The sequence below is a fragment of the Trichechus manatus genome, unplaced genomic scaffold, assembly GCF_000243295.1.
Source record: "Trichechus manatus latirostris isolate Lorelei unplaced genomic scaffold, TriManLat1.0 scaffold00008, whole genome shotgun sequence".
Classification (NCBI taxonomy): domain Eukaryota; kingdom Metazoa; phylum Chordata; class Mammalia; order Sirenia; family Trichechidae; genus Trichechus; species Trichechus manatus.
Genome location: NW_004443944.1, coordinates 28,232,395 through 28,256,265, shown reverse-complemented (window position 1 = coordinate 28,256,265; position 23,871 = coordinate 28,232,395). Strand labels below are relative to the sequence as shown.

The 23,871-nt window shown below is 40.9% G+C and overlaps 1 protein-coding gene across 4 annotated transcripts in view; it reads left to right on the top strand.

Annotated features, from left to right (window-relative positions):
• PHF20 (PHD finger protein 20) overlaps positions 1-23,871 on the top strand; it is a 139,011-nt gene that overhangs the window by 83,736 nt on the left and 31,404 nt on the right. For all 4 annotated transcript variants that reach the window (XM_023724969.1, XM_004370388.2, XM_023724981.1 and 1 more), the window contains one exon: positions 14,103-14,381. In XM_023724969.1, coding sequence (XP_023580737.1) covers positions 14,103-14,381 — 279 coding nt within the window. The remainder of the gene's footprint in view (positions 1-14,102; positions 14,382-23,871) is intronic.

Sequence of the window (23,871 nt, the reverse complement as noted above, 5' to 3'; positions counted from 1 at the left end):
TAGCCCTCTTCTGAACTCAACTGGATTCTGGACTAAGGCAGATTTAATGGGAGAACTGATCTTACTGTAGAACTGAGCCACAAATAATCTGTGAAATAACCTGTGAGATGGCTGTGAACCTGGGAAGCATCCTTTGGTGAAATGAGTGGTCTGTGAACTTCTTTCCCAGTCTGTGAATGGAGAGCGTGGGCTATTAGATGATCTCAGTTTTGGGGGGGAATTTCAGAGTTCTTTTGGTCTTCACCAGATGCTGTGTAATTAACATAAATGGTGTAGCAGAGCAGCTGTTTGAAAATAGTGAACTAAAAGTACTCAAGTATTCACTCCTGGCTTGTCTGTGGAGCTATTAGGTTGGTCCTTTGCCCAGCTGAGTCCAGAACATTGTGCTTCAGCCTCATGAGTACAGGGATCTCTTTTCTTGCTGAGCCTCTTCTCAGTGGCAGGCTACTTTCCTTCCAGCCTGCTTTTCTTTCATGTGGGGGGGAATTATTAAAGTTGATGTACAAATGAAATGGAATTTTAATTTCAGAGCCCAGTTGTCTCGTTTGGCAGGGAGAGCTCTATAGACAGCAGCCATGTCTCTCGTGAGTCAGCAGTCTGAGCTCTTAATTACTTTGTCTTAAGGGTGATGTTATGTTAGCTGTCACTTCAAATTGGCGGTTAATTGTTCCTACACCAATAGAAAATAAGCCACACATGTGAGAGAAGTGAGGCGACTAGGTTAGAGAATAAATTCAGTGCCTGTTTTAAAGTTTACATATTTTGTGGGGTCTTGGGCTACCTCTCTCCGTAATGTGCATGCATGTGTGCGCACACAAACGCACACACAATTTGTACCTTGTGTTGGTTAATTTAGATGTGTCTCTGTAGAGGAGACAGAAATAAGGTAAAGTGAGGGTAGGACAGGTGAGTGTTGGAAAAAGATGATGTAAGATTTCATGTCTTCCTTTTCATCTTTAGGTCACACAGAGGCTTCTGTGCCATGTTCTAGGGAATACTTTTGAAACCACTGCAACTAACTCAAGCAGTTGCCCATTTCCTAAGAGAGTTTATAGTAGTAGTAGAAGTCAGGTTACTTTGAACTTGAGCTAGGAGGAATAAATGCAGCATGGAACCCATACTGGGTGCTTTTGAAATAGACCCTAAGCATTTTGCTTTGATGCTTTATAAGCCAGAGCAGAATGTAGTTGAAATTGTTCTACTTGGACAAGCATTTGTTTATACTGTAAAACAGAGTTTAGAGTAGATACTTTTAGAAGTTCAAATGTCTCAGATTATTCTCTAAACTGGGGCCCAAGCTATTTGGCCATTCACAGATAACCTGGGCTGTTTGAAAATGGGCAACTGTCCGTTCATTCATTTTAGACAACAGACATTTAGTGAGTGCCTAGTAAGTGCCCGTCTTAGTTACCTAGTGCTGCTATAACAGAAATGCCATAAGTGTATGGCTTTAAAGAACAGATTTATTTTCTCACAGTTCTGGAGGCTAAAAGTCCAAATTAGGGTCTTGGTCGTGTTGATTTCTTCTGTGAGCCTCTCTTGTAGTTTCTGGTATTTGCTGGCAATCTTTGTCTTTTCTTGGTGTTCCTTTACATCTGTCTTCCCCCTGTGTGTGTCCCTGTGCTGTTTTGGCCTTTTTTATAACTGGGAAGTGATAAAGTTTAGAATCCATCCTACATCGGTATGATGTCGTTAACATAACAAAACCCTATTTCCAAGCAGGATCACATCCACAGGTATAAGGCCCATGAATTCAACATATATTTTGAGGCGGGGGACACAATTCAATCCATAACAATGCCAGACCCTATTTTAGTCTCATTTGTAAATATTCTACTTGAAATGCACAGAATGAACAAGGGTGAAGACCAAATAGAAGTATAGGCTTGTTTGGATGATCTTTTTTTTGTTTTTTTACTAAGTACCTGTTAGAAATGAAACACTTTGCCACATGGTCTAGATTAGTAATTCTAAACTATGGAGTCTTAACATGTTGTCAGTTATAAAATGCATAGGAATTACTTTGTCACTAAACTATCAAATGTTTAGAAATGATTTACTTTTAAATTAACCAGGTCAGATTCAGATTCTTGCCCTTATGTTCTCTATATTTTCTTGAGTAGCCACAGAGTTATAGCCAGTATAGTGTAGTAAGTTTTGGATGTCTGTCATCTGCCATATCATCAGTCATGTATTGTGGTGGAAAATTAGTTGTGAATTCTTTGTGTTAGAGGCTGTGGACTTGAATGAGACTTCTGGTCTGTGCCCTTCCAGGTCTTTCTGTCCAGAGGATGGATAAGACTACAGGTACCTGTAATACAAGAGAGAAAGATGGTGTCATGAGAAGACTTAGAATTTAAAACAATGGGAGTAGAGAGAAGACTGACAGGGATAATATGTACCTGCCACATAGAAGTTAAACTCAGGACTCACTTAAGATGGTTAATGTCCTTGATTGCCAAATAAAAGGTTGGAGGTTTGAGTCCACCCAGAGGCTCCTTGAAGAAAGGCTTGCGATATACTTCTAAAAAAATCAACCTTTGAAAACTCTATGGAGCACAGTTCTACTCTGACACACATGGGGTCACCATGAGTCAGAATTGACTGGATGACTGTTTAGTATACAAAGATGAATGGAGCAATCTTGGTCTTAGTGTTCATCAAAGTGCTATGTGGACCTGAGTCTGGGAGAGATAATGTTTAAGTTGGTGGTTTGGGGGCAGGGGATGGAAGAAGATGATAGTTGCACAGGGCCTTGGGTAGGAGTTAGGCATTTGGAGATGGGAAGCAGGGCAGAGTGGGCAGCATAACCACAGGGCTGTTTCTGAGACTGTCACAGGTGTCCTTTCTGATTTAATTGCAGGCTTCCTGAAGTAGATAAAGATTCAGCAGGTAAGTGGCAGCCAAACTGAGTTCAGTTGAGTTTATGGAGCTACTGAAAATGCATCATTCCCAGGACAGGGATTTAGTTAGTACCTTTCACTTCATTTATGGCAGTGATCATGTCATTCAGTATTGAGTGAAGTATTTAGTAATGAATGAAAAGAACTCCATTTTTTTTTTTTGGTAACTTGGTTGTTTTAAAAAACAGTAATGATAGTTCTTTACTGAGTATTTAGTACTTATGCTTAGTGCTTTACATTCATTATTTTTTTATTGTAAAAATATAACACATTTGCCAATTTGACATTTTTCACATGTACAATTTAGTGACATCAATTACATTAATCATGTTGTGCAGTCATCACCAATGTCTGTTGTCAAATTTCCATCACCATAAACAGAAACTCAGTGCTTCCTAAACAATGACTCTCTTTCCCCCTCCCTACCTCCCCTGGTAACTACTAATAAACTTTGGTCTCTGCATTTGCTTATTCTAGCTATTTCATATGAATGAGATCATACAATAGTTTACTTTTTGTTTCTAACTTGCTCTTTTATATTCATGTATTGAAAGGAATTGCAGTAAAGTACAAGAATAATAAAGCTAACATCCATGTGTCTCCTACCAACCAGAACTGATAATATTTGATCATAAGTACCTCGGGGCTTTATACTTGCCTGCAAGGCCCTGCTGCTTCTGGCAACCTGTTGCCTCTCTGACCTCATCTCTCCTCACTCTCTTTTCCTACAGCTGATTCTGCTTTAGCCACAGGGGCCTCCTTGCTGTCCTGCAAGCACAGCGGGTACTCTCCCACCTCAGGGCCTTCATTCAGCATACTTTTATTGAATACCTTTTATTCCAGCTGGAACAAATAGACCCGTTGGAAAACATCACATCAATAAAGCTTTGGGTAATATTTATTCATTGGGTCATTCATTCAACAATTACTTGAGAATTTACTTTGGCAGGAGAGGAGAGGGCTGGAGGGGTTGGGGGTACACACACAGGTGAATAACTTATGATCTCTTTGACCTCAGGGAGGTGCTTACTTATAAGAATGAATTGTGGATACTTCCAGTTGCTAAATGTGAATAGCATTGTTGGTTAATCATTGTTGCGCTGTTTAAATATTTATAGATCTGCCATAATGTTGACATCTCATTTCCAAACGAAGTTTCAAGCGAGTTCTGTATTTTAGTGTAGTGATTTTTTTCCCTCCAAGATTCCTGTTAGATACGGCGATTTAAAAAAAATCAACATACATGATTGATATGTTTTGAAAATTAAAGTGCAAATTTATCTGAATATGTTTCCAAGATATTATTAAAAGTTAAATCACAGCAGTTACTCATGAATTTTCTTCATTGAAAAGCATTACATAGATTGAACTTAAGACCTGGTCATCATTTTTGAGTCACAAGGAGAAAGTAATGAAAGATCATAATTCCTTATTTTTATAAATATTATTTTTTTATGAGTTTTCACAATGACTCTCTTGAATTAAGGCAGCTAGAACCTCTATTTAAAAGATATAAAGAGTTATTTTGCTGTTTTTTATTTAAATTTCAAACCCAGTACATCCTAGGAAAAATTAAAACCAAGTAAAAGAAAAAAGTCAAAGGTCTTCCCTCATATACTTTGTCACTCTCTTAAAGGAGCCACTATGCAGTTTGGTGTGTGGCCTTCTGTGCTTCCAGACATGCATATACAAATGTACAAACACACATATGACTTTTTAAAAGCACAGTAATAGGATCATACCTTTATATTATTCGGTGGCCTGCTCTTTTCATATATTTTTTCTTTTCTTTTTTTTTTTTTTAGGAGAAACAAGATGTGACGCTTTATTTCCATGAGAGAGTTTAAGTGGTGCTTGAATGTAATGAAATTTTAACATGAACAGAAAATAAGATTTTTCGTTTAGTGTAACACTTTTATTCAAAGTAGGTAAACAAAATATGAGATTGAAATAGAAGAGCTGTTACCTTAGAATTAGAAAATGGTAAAGAAATATGTTTGTGAGAAAAGAACTGGCTGTTATGTTTAAGTTTATAAACCATAATGTCTGTTTACTTGAGTGTGCATTTAATTCAGTATCTAAAAAAATTAAGAGGAATTTGGCAATCTCTTCAGTGATCCCTGTCAGAGCAGTCAGTGATGGTAGCCGGGCATCATATGTTGTATTTTCCCTGTCAGTTCATATCTCCCTTCACAACTAAAAAAAATTTATTTCATTGAATGGGTATTCTGAAATTTAACTGTCCTCTACTGAAAGACATTTATTTCCAATTTTTCACTATTCTTCCCATTATGTAGGTGAAGAGCCTAATACCAGAACTGGTGTGTTCTGGTTGAGAATTTGCATTTCCACACCAGATATACTGAATCTGAATCTATGGTTTAACAAGATCCTCAGGTGATTCTTATGAATAATAAATTTTGAGACTCACTGCTTTACTAGTGGTTCTCAGAATTGGTCCCTAACCAGCAGAATTAGCATTGTCTGGGAACTTGTTAGAAATGCAAATTCTCAGCAGGGGTTCCAACCAGAAGGAATCGATTCTAAGCCCTGCCTAATACTTGACAAGAACAAGTGACTTAGCCAGAGTTGCACACTTCCTAACTGCTGGGAATGCAGAGTCTGTAAATCGACTGAGTTCCTAATTTCATCTGATGAGACGCTGAACCCTAAAAACCACACCCGTTGCCGTTCAGTCTGTATAAATCAAACAAAGTGAATGTAGTTCTTGCCTTTAGGGAAGTTGCACAGTGTGTGGTGCAAAACTACCACTGCTGTCACAGGCACTCATTAGGGCAGTGTGTACAGTCAGTCACAGGCTCAGTGGCTGGCTAGGTTTGAAGAGCAGTGTGTGTGTAAGTGATGTCAGTATTCCAGGATACAGTGATGTCTTTGGACTTCTTTAATTTGAGGGGGAGCTGTGTTGATCTGGAAACTAAGTGGTGTTCCTGGTGTTTCTTTTGGAACAAGGGCTTAATGGTGAGTACAGAATGATCCAGAAAGATTGCTGAGGGGGAGGAGGGGTTGTTGAAAACTCATTCACCAGGAATGTATTATGTAAGTAGCAAGAAGGAGGGGGTAACATTGTCATCAGAAACATCCAGCAAGGCTTCTGGAGGCCAGGATGCTGCGTTAGTAACTATTTAGTGATTGCTGCCCCTTGCTGGTGCCACAGTGTTTGGGAGTGTCTGATCTGAAATGGAGTCCCTTTCTGAGAAATCAGTGTGAAGGAGGCTTGCGGGCAGCAGGAGGAGGAGCTGGGGAAGGTAACACAGCTAGTCCAGAGCAGAAGAGAGAAGTAGCTGCTCCAAACCCAGCTCTGGCATTTGGGGCAGCTCTACCATCTTGTAGAATAAATGCTCAGTGATTTTTTGTGGGGGCTGAGTGTGAAGAGTTGCATTCTAGTGGATAGCAATGAAAGGTTCACTGGGATCTGTATGTTGACAGGGTTACTTTTTTTCCACTTAGCTATCCTGTGGCCTCAAAGTATTTTTCCAGCATATATTTTTAAGAAGTTTTTATTTTGAAATAACGTCAAACTTAAAAAAAAAGTTGCAAAAATAGTACGAAGAATTCCCATGTACCTTCATCCAGATTCCCCAATTGTTAGCAGTTTACCATGTTTGCTTTTTACTCTCTCTGTTTCTCTGTCTCTCTATATATGTATTTATATATATGTAATTGTTTTTTTCTGAATTGTGTGAAAAGCAGTTGCAGACTTCTACCCCTAACTACTTCTGTGTCTATTTCCAAAAAACAGACATTCTCTTACCTTGTTGTTGTTTGCCATCAGGTCGATTCCAACTCACAGTGGCCCCATGTGACAGAGTTGAACTGCCCCATACGGTTTCCTAGCCGTTACTCTTTACGGGGAGGAACCCTGGTGGTGCAGTGGTTAAGAAGTGGCTACTAACCAAAAGGTCAGTGGTTCGAGCTCACCACCATATGGGAGAAAGATGTTGCAGTCTGTTTCCATAAAGATGACAGCCTTGGAAACCCTATGGGGCAGTTTGACTCTGCCTGAAGGGTCGGTATGAGTTGGAATCGACTCGATTGCAATAGGTAATCTTTACAGGAGCAGATCGCCAGGTCTTTTCTCCTGCTGAGCTGCTGGTGGGTTCAAACTGCCGACCTCTCAATTAGCTATGTAGTGTTTAACCATTGTACCACCAGGGCTTCTTTCTCTTACATTAACGAAAAAAAACCAAACCTGTTAACCCTTGAGTCGATTCTGACTCATAGCATCCTTACAGGACAGAGTAGAACTGCCCCATAGGGTTTCCAAGGCGTGCCTGGTGGATTTGAACTGCTGACCTTTTGATTAGCAGCCAAACGCTTAACCACGGCGCCACCAGGGCCACTTCTCTTACATTAGCACAGTATAATTATAAAAATCAGGGCTTTATACAAAGTTTACCAGTTGTTCTAATAATGTCCTTTACAGCAAAAGCGGGAAAAAAAATATTTTTTCTTGTCAAGATCCAGCCTAGGATCGCACATTGCATTTAATTGTTATGTGTCTTTAGTCTCCTTTAATTTGAGACAGTTCTTCAGTCTTTGTCTCCCATGACTTTCACATTTCTGAAGAATACAATGTCCTTCAATTTGGGTTTTCTGATGCATCCTCATGACTAGATTCAGGTTATTCATTTTAGCAGAAATACCAAATAACTGATGTTGCGGCTTTTTTTCAAGTGCGTTCTATCAAGAGGCACATGACATCAGTTTGTCCCATTTACTGGTGGTGTTAACTTTGATCACTTGGCTAAGGTAGTATCTACCAGGTTTCTTTACAGTAAAGCTATTATTTTTCCCTTTATAATTAATGTCTTGTGAGAGGATACTTTAAGACTATGTAAATATCTTGTTTTCTCATCAGACTTTCACCCACTATTTTAACATCCATTGATAATTCTTGCTTGAAACAGTTTTTACTCATGGCTGCCAACCAGTGGTTTCTAACTCTGAACATTTCTTCTACATTTATTAGTTTGTATGCTATTGTAAGGAAGAGTTTTCCTTTCTTTTTATTGATTTATATCTGCATGGACTCATGGATTGTTACTGTGTTCTATTTGTGTAATCTGTTTCTGTCATTATTTTAATACTCATTACCCCAGATTTGGCCAGTGGGAGCCCTTCAAAGTGGCTTGTCATGTCCTCGTCATCCTTTGAGCACTTCTTTACTTCCTGGAATAACAAGATGTTCCAAGCTCATCTTGTATTTATTCAACCTTGGATTCAACCATTTCTTCAGGAAGCCTTCTTTTTTTTAAAAAAAAAAAGAGGAGAATTGTATTTAGAAGCCAAGATCTGGGTGCTAGGTGTGCTCAGTGTTCTGGTGTATACAGAGAAAACGTAGACATTCCTCATTACCACCTGCCTTTCTATCCCATGCTCCTCCCTAGAGGTAACCACTGTCAACAGTTTGATTTTTTTCTTCCTTAACGTAAATGGGATCATATAGTATGTACTGGGCAACTTCTTGTTTTCACTTAGTAATTTATCTTGAGATTATTCGTATCAGTAAATACAGAGCTACTTCATTTATTTTAGTGGTTGAGGGGAATTACATAATGCAGTTTGCCATTATTTATTTAACTCCCTCATTTATGGACATTTTGATTTACTTTTTCTATTCTAAGTATTTGACTGGAGTTGCTGTGAATATTTAAATCTGTTCCTGTTTCCCTTTGATTGCTTTTTGTTGTTTCAAAACTGAGAAGATTATTCCTTCACAAACCTGAAAAAAATATTTTATTTATTATCGTATTTGAAGTACATGTCAAAAAGCACACTAAACTACTGGGGTCACCTGTGTCATTGCTGACAAGAATACTAAACTGTGTTGGGTCTTGGTGCTGAGTATACACAAGACAGTGAGAAATGGTCCTTAATCCTCTGGATGGACCAATGACAACAAGATTCAGGAGCAGATACTAAGTGCTAAAGATGGGGTGCAGCAGATAGTTATTTGTGCTAGGAGTTGGGGCCATCTGGTAGGTTCCTGCATGTGGAGTGAGCTAGATCTGGATGGAAGCGAAGAGTTGGCTGAGCCAGGAAGGAATGGTAGGCAGAGGGTACAACATGAGCAGAGGTGCAAGTTGTGAGAAAATAAAGCAGTTGCTGGGGCCAGTTGTTGGCTGGGGCGGGAGCTGAAGCCTCATTGTGGATTAGTGGGAGATGAGTTTGGAAAGCAAGTGGTGCTTAGATTGACATGGACTTGGATGTCAGACTATCACCGTCAGAGTCATCTAATTGTGAGATTTTGAGATACTGGCAATGAATATACAGAAAAGGGTTAAACGGGACATTTATTTCTAAACCCAGTTTCAGAAAACATAGTTAAATTTTTTTTCTTTTTCTTTTTTTAGTATAAGTAACATATATATTTTATAAACGGGGAAAAAAAAAGCATTATCCAAGTGTATAGAAAATGAGAGCGTGCTGATCCCACTCCATATTAGTTGTCTATTGCTCCATAACAATATTATCACAAACATAGTGGCTTAAAATAGCGCATTTATTTTCTGACGATTTCTTTGGGTCAGGAGTCTGGGACAGATTAGTTGGGTTCTCTGCAAAGCTGCAATCAAGAGGTTGGCCAAGGCTGGGTTCTCATCTGAACACTCTACTGGTCAAGGATCCACTTCCAGGCTTACATGGTTGTTGGCAGCATTCAGTTCCTTGCAGGCTATCATACTGAGGGCCTCATTTTTTTTGGCTGGCTGTTGGCTGGAGGCCACTCTCAGTTCTTTGCCACATGGGCCCTTCCATAGGGTAGTTTGCAACGTAGCCACTTGCTTCTTCAAGCCAGCAAGGGAGAGTGTCTGCTAGTAAGACAGACATTACAGTCTTATGTAACCTAATCACAAAAGCGACATTCTGTTACTTTTGCCATGTTCTGTTGGTTAAAGGCAAGTTACAGGTACTGCGTATTCTCAAGGGGAGGGGATTACACAAGGGTATGGATACTAGGAGGTGGGGATTATCAGGAAACATCTTAGAATCTGTCTGCCACATACACATATACACCCAAAGAAGGAAAAAAAAAATATTCCTCAGAGTTACCATTATTAAAATCAAATCCTGCGGACCATTTTTCTCTGCATATACCAGTGTACAGTAGTAATTTAGGAAAGGCAGGAGCAAAGCGTGACTCTTGGGGTTTTGCGCCTGAGAGCCGAGGAGAGAGTTCCCGCTTTGCCCTGATTCCTTTAAACAAAAATCTGTCACACATGAGGAAGAGCACACAGCGTTTAAAATGGTAATACCAGTAACTACTTGAAAACATTCATTTTCACACAGCTTTATAAAACAAGAATAAATCGGTTTCAATAGATTACCCTCTACCCCAAAGGTAACTTGATTACCCCTAGCTTTTGAACTAGGCTCCCTTGAGGATTTAAGTTACACATTGTCTGCCCTTCTGTTACCTAGCATCTGCTCCCATGTTGACAAGGACCATAGTATCCCAAGAATGGATGATGTCACTTAGCTGGTGCTATCAAGACATATGTTCCAACTGAACTGTCCTCCCATTGGGGAACACACACCTCTGTGTGAGACTTAGGATTTATGTAGACTATGGCCCAAGAGGCCCTTTTGACATCCCATGACTCCCCTGGTTTCTTGACTATGCCTCTATCACCATACTTCTTTTACCACAAAAATGTATGTTGTTCTTTCTACTATGAAAATAATATGGCTATCATATTAGAAAACATGGAAAAGTAGAAAAAACTAGTTTTTTAAAAAGACTTAAAATCCCATAACCAAAATATTCATTGTTTACATTCTTAGAGTTCTAAAAAGTAATATATTATCATATATATTGTAATTATACATAATTTTATATTTCGCTCATAATATTTGTTTTGTGAGTTTTCTTTAGCATAGTTATATGGTGCATATTGTATTTCTTAATTCTTCCTTTTAAAATATAGAACATTTTTGATAGTTGCATCATTTTACTGTTCATATTGATTGGACTTTCATTCATTACTATTAATACCTCAGTGTTTGAAGATTAATGTTGTTGTTGTTAGTTGCCATCAAGTTGATTCTGACTCATGGCGTCCCGTGTGTACAGAGCAGAACTGCTCCGTAGGGTTTTCAAGGCAGTGACCTTTTGGAAGTAGATCTCCAGGCCTGTGTTCTGAGGCACTTCTGGGTGGATTTGAACCACCAGCCTTTTGGCTAGTAGTTGAGCACTTAACTGTTTGTGCCACCCAGGGACTCCTGTATGATTAATAAAGTGGAGCTATTAGATGTTAGAATTTTTCAGGTTGTGTCCCTGATACATGGACTCCTGGGCAGGATTATGCATGTTTTAAGGAAACATCAGTGGAGTTAATAACAGCGGTGGTCACTAATGTTCATGTAACCTATTGCAGTTAATTGGTTTTCTCTTCTGTTACCTCATGGACGTACATGAAATAAGTATTCTTATTCCTGTTTGATGATGAGGAAACAGTCTTGGAGAGGCATTAGTTCTTCTTGTGTTTACCTTATTCATTGTCCAGCTTTTGCATGCATATGCATATCTAGAGAGTGTAGATTAATTGAAGGCTGTCCACAGCACTGCCCTTCCTACTCGATATCTTTATCATCACCTTGGATAAAGAACTAGGAATATGTAGGATTACAAAATTCTTAGACTAAAATAACCAGATGGAGTTTATTAGGGATAAATGTAACTTCTAACATATAGTTGTGCAAAATTATTTGGAGAAAGGGAGATGTACTTTAATTCATGTTTTAAAAAGGTAAAACAAAATTCAAGGTTTTGGTAGACCAACCTGATACAGACTGTATAATATGACCATTAAAAACAAAAACAAAAAAAACTTGGACTACGTTAGTAAAAGTAAGATGTCCTGAAAGATGGTAGTAACAATCCTTCTGAATCACATGTGACCAGACTAGGAATCTTGTGGGTCAGTTTTGGATTTAATGTTTTTAGAAGGGAATCGACCTGACGGCAATGGGTTTGGTTTTGGTTTAGACAAAATCAAGTGCTTATGTGGTAATGTGTCTCACAGCCAGGGCGTATGAGGGCTGGTTGAAGGAATGTTTCACCTTGGTTGATAATTACAATAGGTGTCTCCAGCCGTATTCCAGAAACAACGTAAGCCTGCTTACAAAGATGTATTTTATATGTGAAACAATAATAACTTCCATTTATTGATCACCTGCTTTGTGCCAAGCACTTATGTTATCTATAACTCATTCTCCAACTCGTTGAAATAGGTGATATTTCCTCTTATAAATGAGAAGCTGGATAATCACAATTGTTAAATAACTTGTATAGCTTATTTAGGCATTTAATAAAGGGTAGACCTGGGTTTTAAACTCAGGCTGCTTCTGTTATACCATGCTGCTCTGGCAAGAGCATACTGACTGAGGCTGGGATGGTGGGGACTCCTGCTCTTCTGCTTATGAGCATGCTTATTTCTGAAAGGCTGTTCATGAGTCCTGAATGTTACTGTATAGTAATAATAACCAACATTTATTGAGCACATACTATGTACCAGTTTTCTAGGTTTTTTACGTGTAATGTATTTAATTCTCACAGCTCGGTAAAGTAGTTACCATTATTATCTCCACTCTGCACATGAGGAAACTGAGGCAAGGCGATTAAGTAGTGGAGCCAGGGTTTGAGCCACGCTGTTTGGCTAGGGACCACACTTTTAGCGGCTGTGCTGTTTTTGTCTTATACAAATGAACAGTGTGTATACACCTGGGTGTAAAATAGAATGGTAATTCTTCATGGAGTTGGTTAAAATTCCTTATTATTTTCAACTTTTAATTTTTTTTAACTCAAAGATGTGTATATTTTGGAATTCTCCTCTTCATCATAAATAAGTAATAAGTTTATTACAAACTGGGGCTTCAAACACAAGCCAAAGGATGTCTGGCTGAGATTACTGTGGCTGAACTTGACCGCTGCCGCCCTCTGGTGGCAGCAGGCGGTGCTGATGCACTCTGATTTGGGGCCTTAGCTTTGTTCACACATATAGTAAGTAGAGTTGTCTGCAGGGATTTTTGAAAGAGTCGTGTAAAAAAGGAATTATTAGGTTGAGCCTTTTTAAACCTACAAAAATGTCAGGTTCATGTCGTCCAACATAATAAGCTAAAGAGGAGGAAGTTTGAGAGAAACCGTTTGTATTTTATTTTTAAGAATTTTGGGCATGTATTGGAGGTTTGAGTGTTTAATTTCTCCATTGCCAAACTTTTCCCTAGACAGCCATTCATCTGAGAAGTAGATACTCCATTTCACTTCATATTACTTTTTCTTCTCTTTCTTTTTTACTGATTTGGAGTCTGTTATATCCATTGCCATGGAGAGAAAATGATTATAAGATGTTTTGTTTTGGGACACACACACACTGTAGTGATGATTTTGAAATGTATCCTAGAGTATGCTTTAGGTTTTTATTGCTTCTGATTATGGGATTGTACTTGAAAAAACAGTCATAATATTTCCCAAAAGTTTATAATGGTACCCACTTTTAGTGGAAATTGTACTATTGCATTTGGGGAAAATTTGACTCAAGAAAGGTCTGTTCAGGATATTTTTTGTCTCTGAATTTGGTCACTGAGTCCTCCACATTTCTTCTCATTCCTTCCATCTCCATTCAGTTGATTCTTTTATCTTGCAGTCTTAGGGTCCTTCAAAGTACATGATAGTGAAATCTTAAAAGCTCATTACTAAAATCCTTTGTAACAGCTATATGCTCCCTGTGCAAAAACTTTTATAAAATACCTTAGGTTTCATACGGTAAAGAGATCCCATTGAAATATTCCCTAGTTCTGTCTGCACAAACAGGTGCCAAGATGGTAGTGAATCTGAATCTACTCCAACTCCTGAGTAGTAAATGCTGGGTTGGGTCCCTGGTTTTCTTTAGGATTTTCTTCTGTTCTCTTTCTCAAGTCTGTGACAACCTGAGAACTTGTATGGCTGCTTAAAAAACATGTTGATCTCTTCTTTGAAAAGATAAATTACAGTTTTGTCTCTATTACTTCATCTCAAGTTGTATTCATCCCCTCAAAACAGTAATTTTGGGAGGTAATGGCAGTCCAGTTGATGTCTCTGGCTGCTTGTGCATGCTACTCTCACTTTCTATTGCCATGTATTGACACATATTTTTAATAACTATAGGTTAAATATGAGAGATCTTTGTTTTTGTTTTTCAGTAACAAATACTTTTAAGAAAACAGGTGACTTCGTGACATCTAAAGCACCAGCTGTTGACCTGGACCACAAGTTTAGATGCAAGGTTGTGGACTGTTTAAAATTTTTCCGCAAAGCCAAACTGTTGCACTATCACATGAAGTATTTCCATGGAATGGAGAAGTCACCAGAGCCAGAGGAGAGTCCAGGAAACAGGCATGTCCAAACGAGGGGTTCTTCATCTTCAGACAAGGCCAGCCAGGATAGCCTGGCCAGGAAGCGGGTCTCGGCCAGTTCCCCAAGTAAGTATTTTGGTTCTCTGTTGTGTCATGGAGGGCTCTCCTGCTCAGGTCACAGTGCTTACATATCTGGAAAACACAGAAAACAGGCTTTAGGTTGGTCTGGTCCAGTTGAATCCTAAAAGATTGAAAATGACTAGTGATTTCGATCATGTGGTGGTAGCCCTCCTGGAAGAAGCAGGAACATCTATCTGACTTTTATTCTTGTCTTTGCGTCTTGCTGCCCAAGTCAGTTAACGTCTAAAGGCTTTGGTGCTCACGGTATGAAGTGGGGACAGTGAGGAAGGGTTAGCTCCTTCAGAAGCCAGCAGGAGAACTCACACTCAGAAGAGGATGGGTACGGTGATCCCATCCCACCCACCCCAAATCTACATCCACCCCCACCAGCAAGACAAAAGAACAAAAAAGTGATGATGTGATTCTACTGCTGGGTCCACATTTGAGCCCTATTTCATTTTAGTTGCAATTGAAGGCATTTTCTAACAACACGTTATTTTGCATTGAAACTACAGTGATGGTAATAAAGGTTACCATAAAATCTCATGTTCATATCTTATTACAGAGAATCTTTTTGGGGATTTCTTCTGAAACTGACAGAAATGGAAAATTTACATGTTTCTGGAGGAATTTCAGAAGGCTTGATGAGTTTCCAATAAATTCTCCAAGTTTCACAGCTTTTTACCTGAAACTGTAACATCACTGTATTTCTTTTGGCTTCTAACTTTTTCATTTCTCATAAGTAGGTATTAGATGGTATGTGGAACTCCTGGGACATCTGACAGTGTTTCAGGGGAGTATGAAATCAGGTTTCAGAACAGTGGGGCAGGGCCATGCAGGTTAAGGTGGGATTTCTGACACTTGGAGAAGTCAGCCCTCAGCCATGCTGTGAAGACATAATGGGTCAAGGTCAAGGTGGAGTTTTGCCATGTGTGCTACACTGTCCATTAGAGATATAATGTGAGCTACATATATCATTTAACATTTTCTGATAGCCACAATTTAAAACTGAAGAGAAACAGGTGAAATTAATTTTAATAATATTTAACCCACTATATCAAAAAATACTATCATTTCAGTATGTAATCAATATAAAAATTATTAGTTAGCTATTTTTTACTCTTTTTCTTATACTAAGTCTTTAAAAATCTGGTGTGTATTTTACACTAACTGAACATCTCAATTAAGACTAATCACATTTCATATGCTCAGTAGCTACCTGCGTTGGACTGTATTAAACTGTGTGGTTGGTTCTTTTACCCTCAGCTCTAGGCAGTCTCACTGTGTACTTGGTGAGACTGAGCACTGAGCTAGAAGGAGCTGCCTGGGGAAGGCCAGCTGGCTAGTGGCCACCCGAGAGGAGACTTGTGTAGGCCAGAGGGCGAGGCAGCCCTCATCATCTTAGTGACTTCACCAAAATCTAGAGTTCGGCTCTGGCACCCGCCAGGGGATAGATGCCTCTCAGAGCACACGTGTAGGAACCAGACTGCAGGAGAAGAATGCTCAAGGCCAGGTGCCAGTTGTTTATTTAAAATGAAGCCCACAGCCATCAACTCTCCTTCTTTCCTCTGTCTAGCTCAGATCTTCTTTGGGAATTGCCTCAGGCTAGAATGGATTGACTGTTCATTCGGTAATCAGTCATAATGCCTGTTATGTGCCAAGGAGCCCTGGTGGTGCAATAGTTAAGTGAATGGCTGCTAACTGAAAGATCAGAGGTTTAAACCCACCAGTGGCTCCACGGGAGAAAAGACCTGGAGATCTGCTTCTGTAAAAGTTAAAACTCATAAACCCATTGCTGTGGAGTCAATTTCAACTCACAGTGGCCCGGTAGGACAGAGTAGAACTGTCCGGTAGGGTTTCCAAGGCTATAATCTTTACAGAAGTAGATTGTCACATCTTTCGCTGAGCAGCTGGTGGGTTTGAACCGCTGACCTTTCTGTTAGCAGTCAAGCGCTTATCCACTCTGCCACCAGGCCTTCTTCATAAAGATTACAGCCTAGGAAACCCTATAGATTAGTTCTCCTCTGTCCTGTAGGGTCACTGTGAGTCGGAATCAACTTGACGGTATACAGCAACAACAAGAAGATTATGTGCCAGGCTCTGTTCTGGGAGGTTTACAGCTGCAGGACTGGGGTGCAACACTCAAGTGGATGCAGCCTACCTGAGACCACACAGAGCCTCCACAGCCAGGTTGTTCCAAAGGCTGAGAACTTAAGTTTTGTTCTGCCTGATGCTCATGGTTGTGGATATTCCTGGCACAAAGAAGAAAGGACTGACTTACTTCTCTGGCCAGGTTATCCTCTTGCCTGGGCAGTGCTTGCTTATTCTAGGGCCAAACACTTTGATTCCTTAGGAATTTTAATGTCTGTTACTGGCCAGTCCTGCTGGCTTTGGTGGCCATTCTGTAGGTGAATTTATATATCTCTGCTGTTGGTTACTTGGTTAATTCTGAGAGTAAGCTCATTACCTAGGACTTGAGGAACTGGTCACTGGAAACCTCCTCCACCCCCCACCCCCCACAAAATACTACCTACAGTATTTGCCTAGCCTAGACCTCACTTGGAGCATAAGTTTTGGAGCTGGGTTGGAAATCCCAGCCCATTTCCTTATTGGACTCTCTGCAGGCCTCTGGACCTCTCTGTGCCTTTCTGAGTGTGAACTTGCAGAATTGTTGTGCTGAGTCTGTGAGCTAATCTATTGAATGAAACTGTTGCAAGGCCCGGTGTGGGAAATAGATTTCTTTCTTCCCCTTGTTCGGTGGTTTCATCTGTCCTTTCCAGCTATGCATGCTGAGGTTGGTGCATTTGTGTGGGCTCTCTAGCTGGATTGTAAGTGCTGTTTGGGAGGGACTGTTTTGAGTCACTTCAGTATCTCATGGGCTCTGCTCAGAGCCATGGACCAGCTTGTACTGAAGGAGGTCTTATTGAGGTGTTGGAAGCCAGTGGAAGTAGCGGGTACTGGATATAGTAATGGAGCGGCATCTGGCAGGACTAGGGTGTGATACTGGAGTGGGTGCAGCCTACCTGATACCACACAGAGCCTCCAGAGCCAGGTTGTTCCAAAGGCTGAGGCTTGGCAGCAGGAAGCCATAACAGGACCCAGGACGTAGTTGCCCTGCTGGTCCCTGCTCATGGTAGTTGTCAGAGGAGGGCCTTGCCAGTGCAATGCACCTGAGAGTATTGGGTGGGGGTTCCTGGCCATGTGCTGGTCCCCGGTCTGGCTTTGGGATTCCTGGTTAACTATACTTAGGTGTCTTGATTTGTGTTTAGTAATATGGGTAGGCTCTGGAGTCGGCCTAGCTGAGTTTGAACCCAGGTTCCATTACTTGATTGCTCCATGACCTTGGACAAAGAATTTGCTAACTTTCAATTTCCCCAGCTATGGAGATAATAGTACTACTTGCCTCATAGTTTTGTTACATTAAGTAACCTAATGTAAAATGCTTAGCAGATGTCTGACCTAGAGTAAACTCTTAAATGTTGGCTCTTTATCTCAGTGAGAGCATTAGCCCAGACAGTCAGAGAGCTGAGCTCTAAACTCAGCTGACCACTGATGAGCTGCAAAACCAATAGACAGGGCATTGTCATTCTGGTATAATTAAGAAACCTAAGTGATGATTTTCTACTTCCACACACTGCCCTTGGGTCTCAGACCATTATACTGACCTGTGATTTTATTCTCTCAAGTAATACGGAAGGATCCCTTCTAGTATGATCTGGAAATGTGATTTTTGCCTGCTAGTTTTTTTATAACAAGATCTGCTCTGTGTATACTCACCAGGCTGACAGGGGTGGACAGTGACAAAATGCTTTAGGGGAAACAAAAGGGTCTTTTAAATCCCCATGTTTTAACTTGTCATCTCTTGCTGTTCGTTTGTAAAACTGTCAATTTGTTGGCAGAATGTGCCACATAGACCCCTCATCCACTGCCTAGGGTATGCCCTTTTCAGTCCTATACCCTCTCACGTGGAGGGAGGATTTTTACAGCAAGGAAGGAAAGGAGAGACCAACAACCATGAAGAAGGTACGCCTGTCCTCATGTCAGGAGGATAAAGACCTCACAGACAATTTCGTCTGTCTAAATGTATCTCTTTTGCCTGATTGCTGAGCTGAGATGGCTAGCAGTTACCAGGCTGAAAGAAACCCGACTGTCCATCTTGCTGAGTTCTAGAATGGAAGATTGAAACCCTGGCTACTAGTCCTGTCTCTGCCACTAACCAGCAGGAGCTTCACTATCATCATCTGTGAAATGGGGTCAGCAGACCTGTTCAGCCATCATCATGTGACTGGCTGTCAGTGAGTGTGAGTATATCAGGGTATTCAGAATATTCCAGTGTGGCTGCCTCATCCTGCCCCTAGCCCTCCAGAAGACACCCCCTGTTCCTGGCTTTTCCCTTTACCCAATCTAACTAAATTTTTGAAGATTTTAAAGAATAAGAGCTAGCTTACCTGTTCTTGCAGTATATCTGAGTTTCCACTTCAGACTTCTAAGAAAGCCCTTATCTTTAGGAGTGCAATTTCAGTGTGGAGAGTTCCACTGGGGAGATATTTAGAGTGAGACTCTGGCAACAGGCGGTCTGTTTCCTAGTTCACAGGCCCTGTGAACTCAATATTCTGCTTAAGTGAAAAGCAGATAGAATATTATGGGGTTAGTGCTGTTTGGCATTTGTACCCCTAAAAAGGTACCTCCTTTATGCTGAATATGCTGATTATGCAAATGGGAACTTGGATTCTTATTATTTTTGTCCCGTCAGTTTCCCTGCCAGTCAGATTGAACAGGAGAAGCAGTTCTGGTTTGGGAGTCCAGAGACTGAAGTCCTGTTAGCGATCTTGTCACCATTCACTGTGTGACCTTGGGCAAGTCTCTTCACAGATCTGATTCCCTCATTTCTAAAGTCATGATGTGAGATCAGGTGTGAATAAGGCAAGGCACTTTCATGTGGGGAGAGAAGCATATAAACAGACATAGTGAAAAGGGCTAAGTTTTATATTAGGAACATAGAAAGTCTTGTGGGAACATAGATTCATATTTTGCCTGGGATGTTGAGAGGAGAAAGTGACATTTGAGTTAGGCCTTAAAAGGCGAGGGTGAGTTGGAGTTGGACCCAAAGCAGGGAAAGGCATCCCTTTGCAGGGGGAAAAGCAAGCAAAGGTTCAGAGGCATGAGGGAGAACAAACTGATTACCTCCCCCTAAGGTGCCCCTTGGGATTTCAGCCTCTGTAATTCTTTTTGTTGTTTGTTGTTTATTGTTGTAGTCTAAGTGAAAGTTTACATTTCATGTTAGTCTCTTATACAAAAATTTATACATACATAGTTATGTGACCCTAATTGCTCTCCCCATACTGTGGCAGCACACTCCTCCTTTCCACCCCTGATTTCCCATGTCCATTCAACCAGCTCCTAACCCTCCCTGCCTTCTCATCTCACCTCCGGACAGAAGCTAGCTTCTGTAATTCTGCTTCCTCTTTCCTTAGCCAAGCCTTTAGTCACATAAGTGAATTTAGAAGGTCAATTTAGATTTGCTTTTCCAAGTGAGACTTCTCCGAGTACCAGGATTTTCTTGGTAAATTCTCTTCCACATCGAGCTCAGACTTCCTTGGTATTTGAGTTTGTTTCTGCATAGTTGAATTCAGTCCTGAGTAGAAGTTTGGTCCAGAAAGAATATTCTGGGGTCAAAGGAAGCATCACTTGTGCTTGTTGCCTACTGGCACACCCATTTGGTTCATACTCGCACCCTGGGTAAAACTTGGCTGTGGCACACCAGAGCAGATACTTCTTTGTTGCTCTCTGCACCTTTTCTTGTGGTACAAGATGGGTCTTCTCACAGGAACATGTCCTCTCTCCCCTTAAATGGAGTAGTGTGATATGAGCTTAATTAGGATATAGATTACGATGCTGTTACAGAGAGAACCAAAATAGCTGGCTTAAACAAGACAGAGGTTAATTTCTGTCTTAGGCAAACTCCAGACTACATATGGTGTCTCTGCTGTGACTCTGTACAGATTCCGGGGCCCAGCTTTTTCCTCATTGCCCTACCAGGCAGAAGGTGATACTCTCCTCTTCCTGGTCCAAGATAGCTCCCATCTTGCCTATCTTCCAGCCACTGTGAAGGGAAGAGTGTGCCTTTTTCTTATAAGGGCACAACCCAGAAGTTCCACCCATCACTTCTGTTCATATCCTGTAGGCCAGAACATCCATACATGGCTACATCTAGCTCAGGGGAAGCTGGAAAATGTAGTCTTTTCCTGTGGAAGAAGTAGAGAACAGGGTGTTGAGGGATGCATAGCAGTCTCTGCTACCTGAACTAAGGCAGAAAATGCAGGGCTTGAGAAAGGGGTTTATTGGAGAGTGCACTTGGGCTGGTATCTGAGTGGAGTCCCTGGTGGTGGACTGATGAAAGATGAGGCTGAGAAGGTAGAGATGGTGAAATGATGGTGGTAGGCCCTGAATGCCACTTACTCTGATAGGTAGTGGGAATCCTTCCAAGTGTATACCCCCTCCTGTTCTGCCCTTATGTTGCCGTTTCCTTGTTCAGGTTAGAACCTGCTCTGGGCCACTGCTTGTTCCAACCGCATGGCCATGCTCTGTGGTGTACAAGAGTTCTCCCACAGGAGATAGTGATGTTAACTCTTTGCTTTTCCCTCCTGGAAGTGACCGTCTGATGATAATTGATCATCTGCTTTTATAAGTTGGTGATAATCTAATGGAAAAATAGAGAGCAGGCTGTAAGGAAGGAGCTAGAAGGGCTGTCTCAGGTTTTTCTCCTCATGGACACCTGCAGCCTGGGGAGAGGACAAGTGGTCATCCTGGAGGTAAGCCTAGTCCACCTCAGGCAACAAGCTGCTCTCTGATCCAGAGCCCGGGCAGGAAGCTGCTCCTTGTCCAGCCCTGTCTGGGCAGCAAGAGGGAAGCACTGCAGCCAGGCACATGCTCTGTGGGCCATGGAACAGTTGGTCAAGTTGTCTGAAGAGAAAGCTGACAGGAGGCCAGCACTAATTTCCAAGGAGACAGTATTGCAAGCAAGATAAAAACAGCTAACATTTGAGTACTTGCCACATGCCAGGTACTGTTCTAGGTTCCTTACTTGTGTCATCTTATTTAATCTTCAGAGCTAATCCTATAAGGTGGATACTGTTAAGCCTGCTTTATAGATGACAAACTGATGTTGTTTTGTTTGTTTTTATATTGGGGTAAGACTCTGCTCTCAGGATCTGTGCAAAGTAAAAATTGTTCATAGCTTCTATGGAATTCATGAGGCAGCTGACCTGCTTTGCTAATTAGCTGTGTAACCTTGACCAAGTCAATTTATTTCTCTGAGCCTTGGTTTCTTGATCTTAAAGTGAGTGTTCTTGTAAATTGGAGTAAGGTCTTTTCTTAAATTCCTGTTGGACTGTCTCCCAGTTTTATTTTAGTAGGAAGGGAGCTTAGAGACCCTTAATGTTCTAGATCAACTTCTGTCTGTAGATCTTAGCTTGCCAGCTGATAGCTGCAGCCACTCTCCCTCTCTTATGGTTCTTGAGTGTCCATTTGGGAGATGGGCTTTGGCAACGGAGCCGACATGGTGCTGGAGAGCTAGACAAACCTGCTTTTAAATATCTGTGTAATGTCAAGCAGGTGACTTCACGTCTTGAGCTGCAGTTACCCCATGACATACACAAGTTGTTGTAAGGATTAAATGAAACACTTGTAATTTCTTTGCACACGAAAGTGCTTAGTTAAAATTAGTGAATCCAGTTGCCTACCCTGCCCCACACCTACTTTGTGATCATGATCCATATTGATTCCACATCAGAGTCACTTGGGGAGCATTTTAAAAAATCCTGATGCCCTCAAAACATTATGCTAAGTGAAAGAAGTCAAACACAAAAGGTCACATTGCTTGTATCATTCCATTTATATGAAATATCCAGAATAGGCAGATCTGTTCTGGGGGGAAAGGGGAATGGGGATCAATGCTTAATGGGTACAGGGTTTCCTTTTGGGGTAATGAAAATGTGTTGGAACTAGATAAAGGTGAAGGTTGCACAATGTTGTGAATGTACTAAATGCAAGTGAATTGTTTATTTTCTTGTACTTTAGGTGAAGGTTTACAGAACAAATAGTTTTCTCATTAAATAGTCGGTACACATATTGTTTTATGACGTTGGTTAACAACCCCATGACATGTCAACACTCTCCTTTCTCGACCTTGGAGGACCTTTTTTTTTTTGGTGAAAATATACTTAGCCAAGTTACACCATTTCAAAAGTTTCTACATGTACAATTCAGTGACATTGATTACATTCTTCCAGTTGTGCTGCTATCCTGACTATCCTTTTCCAAATTATTCCATCACCATTATCTTCAACTCACTGCCCCCTAGGCTTCCCATCAAACCTTTTGAGTTGCTGTTGTCAGTTTGAACTCAGATAGATAATTCTTTTATTTTTGTACCTTAGATGAAGGTTTGCAGAACAAATAGTTTCTCCTTAAACAGTTAGTACACATATTGCCCTGTGACAGTGGTTAACAACCCCACAACATGTCAACACTGTCCCTTCTCAACCTTGGGTTCTCTATCACCAGCTTTCCTGTCCCCTCCTGCCTTTTAGTCCTTGTCCCTGGACTGCTGTGCCTCATGAGTCCCGTTTTGTTTCATGAGGGTGTCCAATCCCCAGCTGAATGGTGAACTCCAAGAGTGACTTCACCACTGAGCTAAAAGAGTGTCTAGGGGCCATACTCTCGGGGTTTCTCCAGTCTCCTTTAGGCCAGTAAGTCTGGTCTTTTTTTTTTGTGAGTTAGAATTTTGTTCTACATCCTTCTCCAGCTCTGTTCAGAACCCTCTGTTGTGATCCTGGTCAGAGCATTCAGTGGTGGTAGCCGGGTACCATGTAGCTGTACTGTACTCAGTCTGGTGGTGGCCTTGGTAGCTGTGGTCCGTTTGTCCTTTGGACTTATCTTTTCCTTGTATCCTGTTCTCTTTATTCTCCCTTGCTCCCAAAGGGATGAGACCAGTGGAGTATCTTAGATGGCTGCTCACAGGCTTTTAAGACCCCAGACGCTACTCACCGAGGTAGAATGTAGAACATTGTCTTTATAAACTGTTATGCCAATTGAGCTAGATGTTCCCTTGAGACCATGGTCTCCACAGCCCTCTGCCCAGCAATTCAGTCCCTCAGGGAGTTTGAAGTGTTTATGGAGCTCCCATGACCTTTCCTTGTACCGGTTGTGCTGGCTTCCCCAGTATTGTGTAGTGTCTTACCCTTCACCAAAGTTACCACTCATCTATTGTCTATTTAGTGCCCCCCCCATCCTTTGTAACCAACAAAGATTGTTTCTTTTTGTGTGTAAACTTTTACATGAGTTTTTAACAGTAGAGGTCTCATACGATATTTGTCCTTTTGTGATTGACTTACTTCACTCAGCATAATGTTCTCCAGTTTCATCCATGTTATGAGATGCTTCACAGATTCATCACTGTTCTTTATCATTGCATAATACTCCATTGTGTGTATGT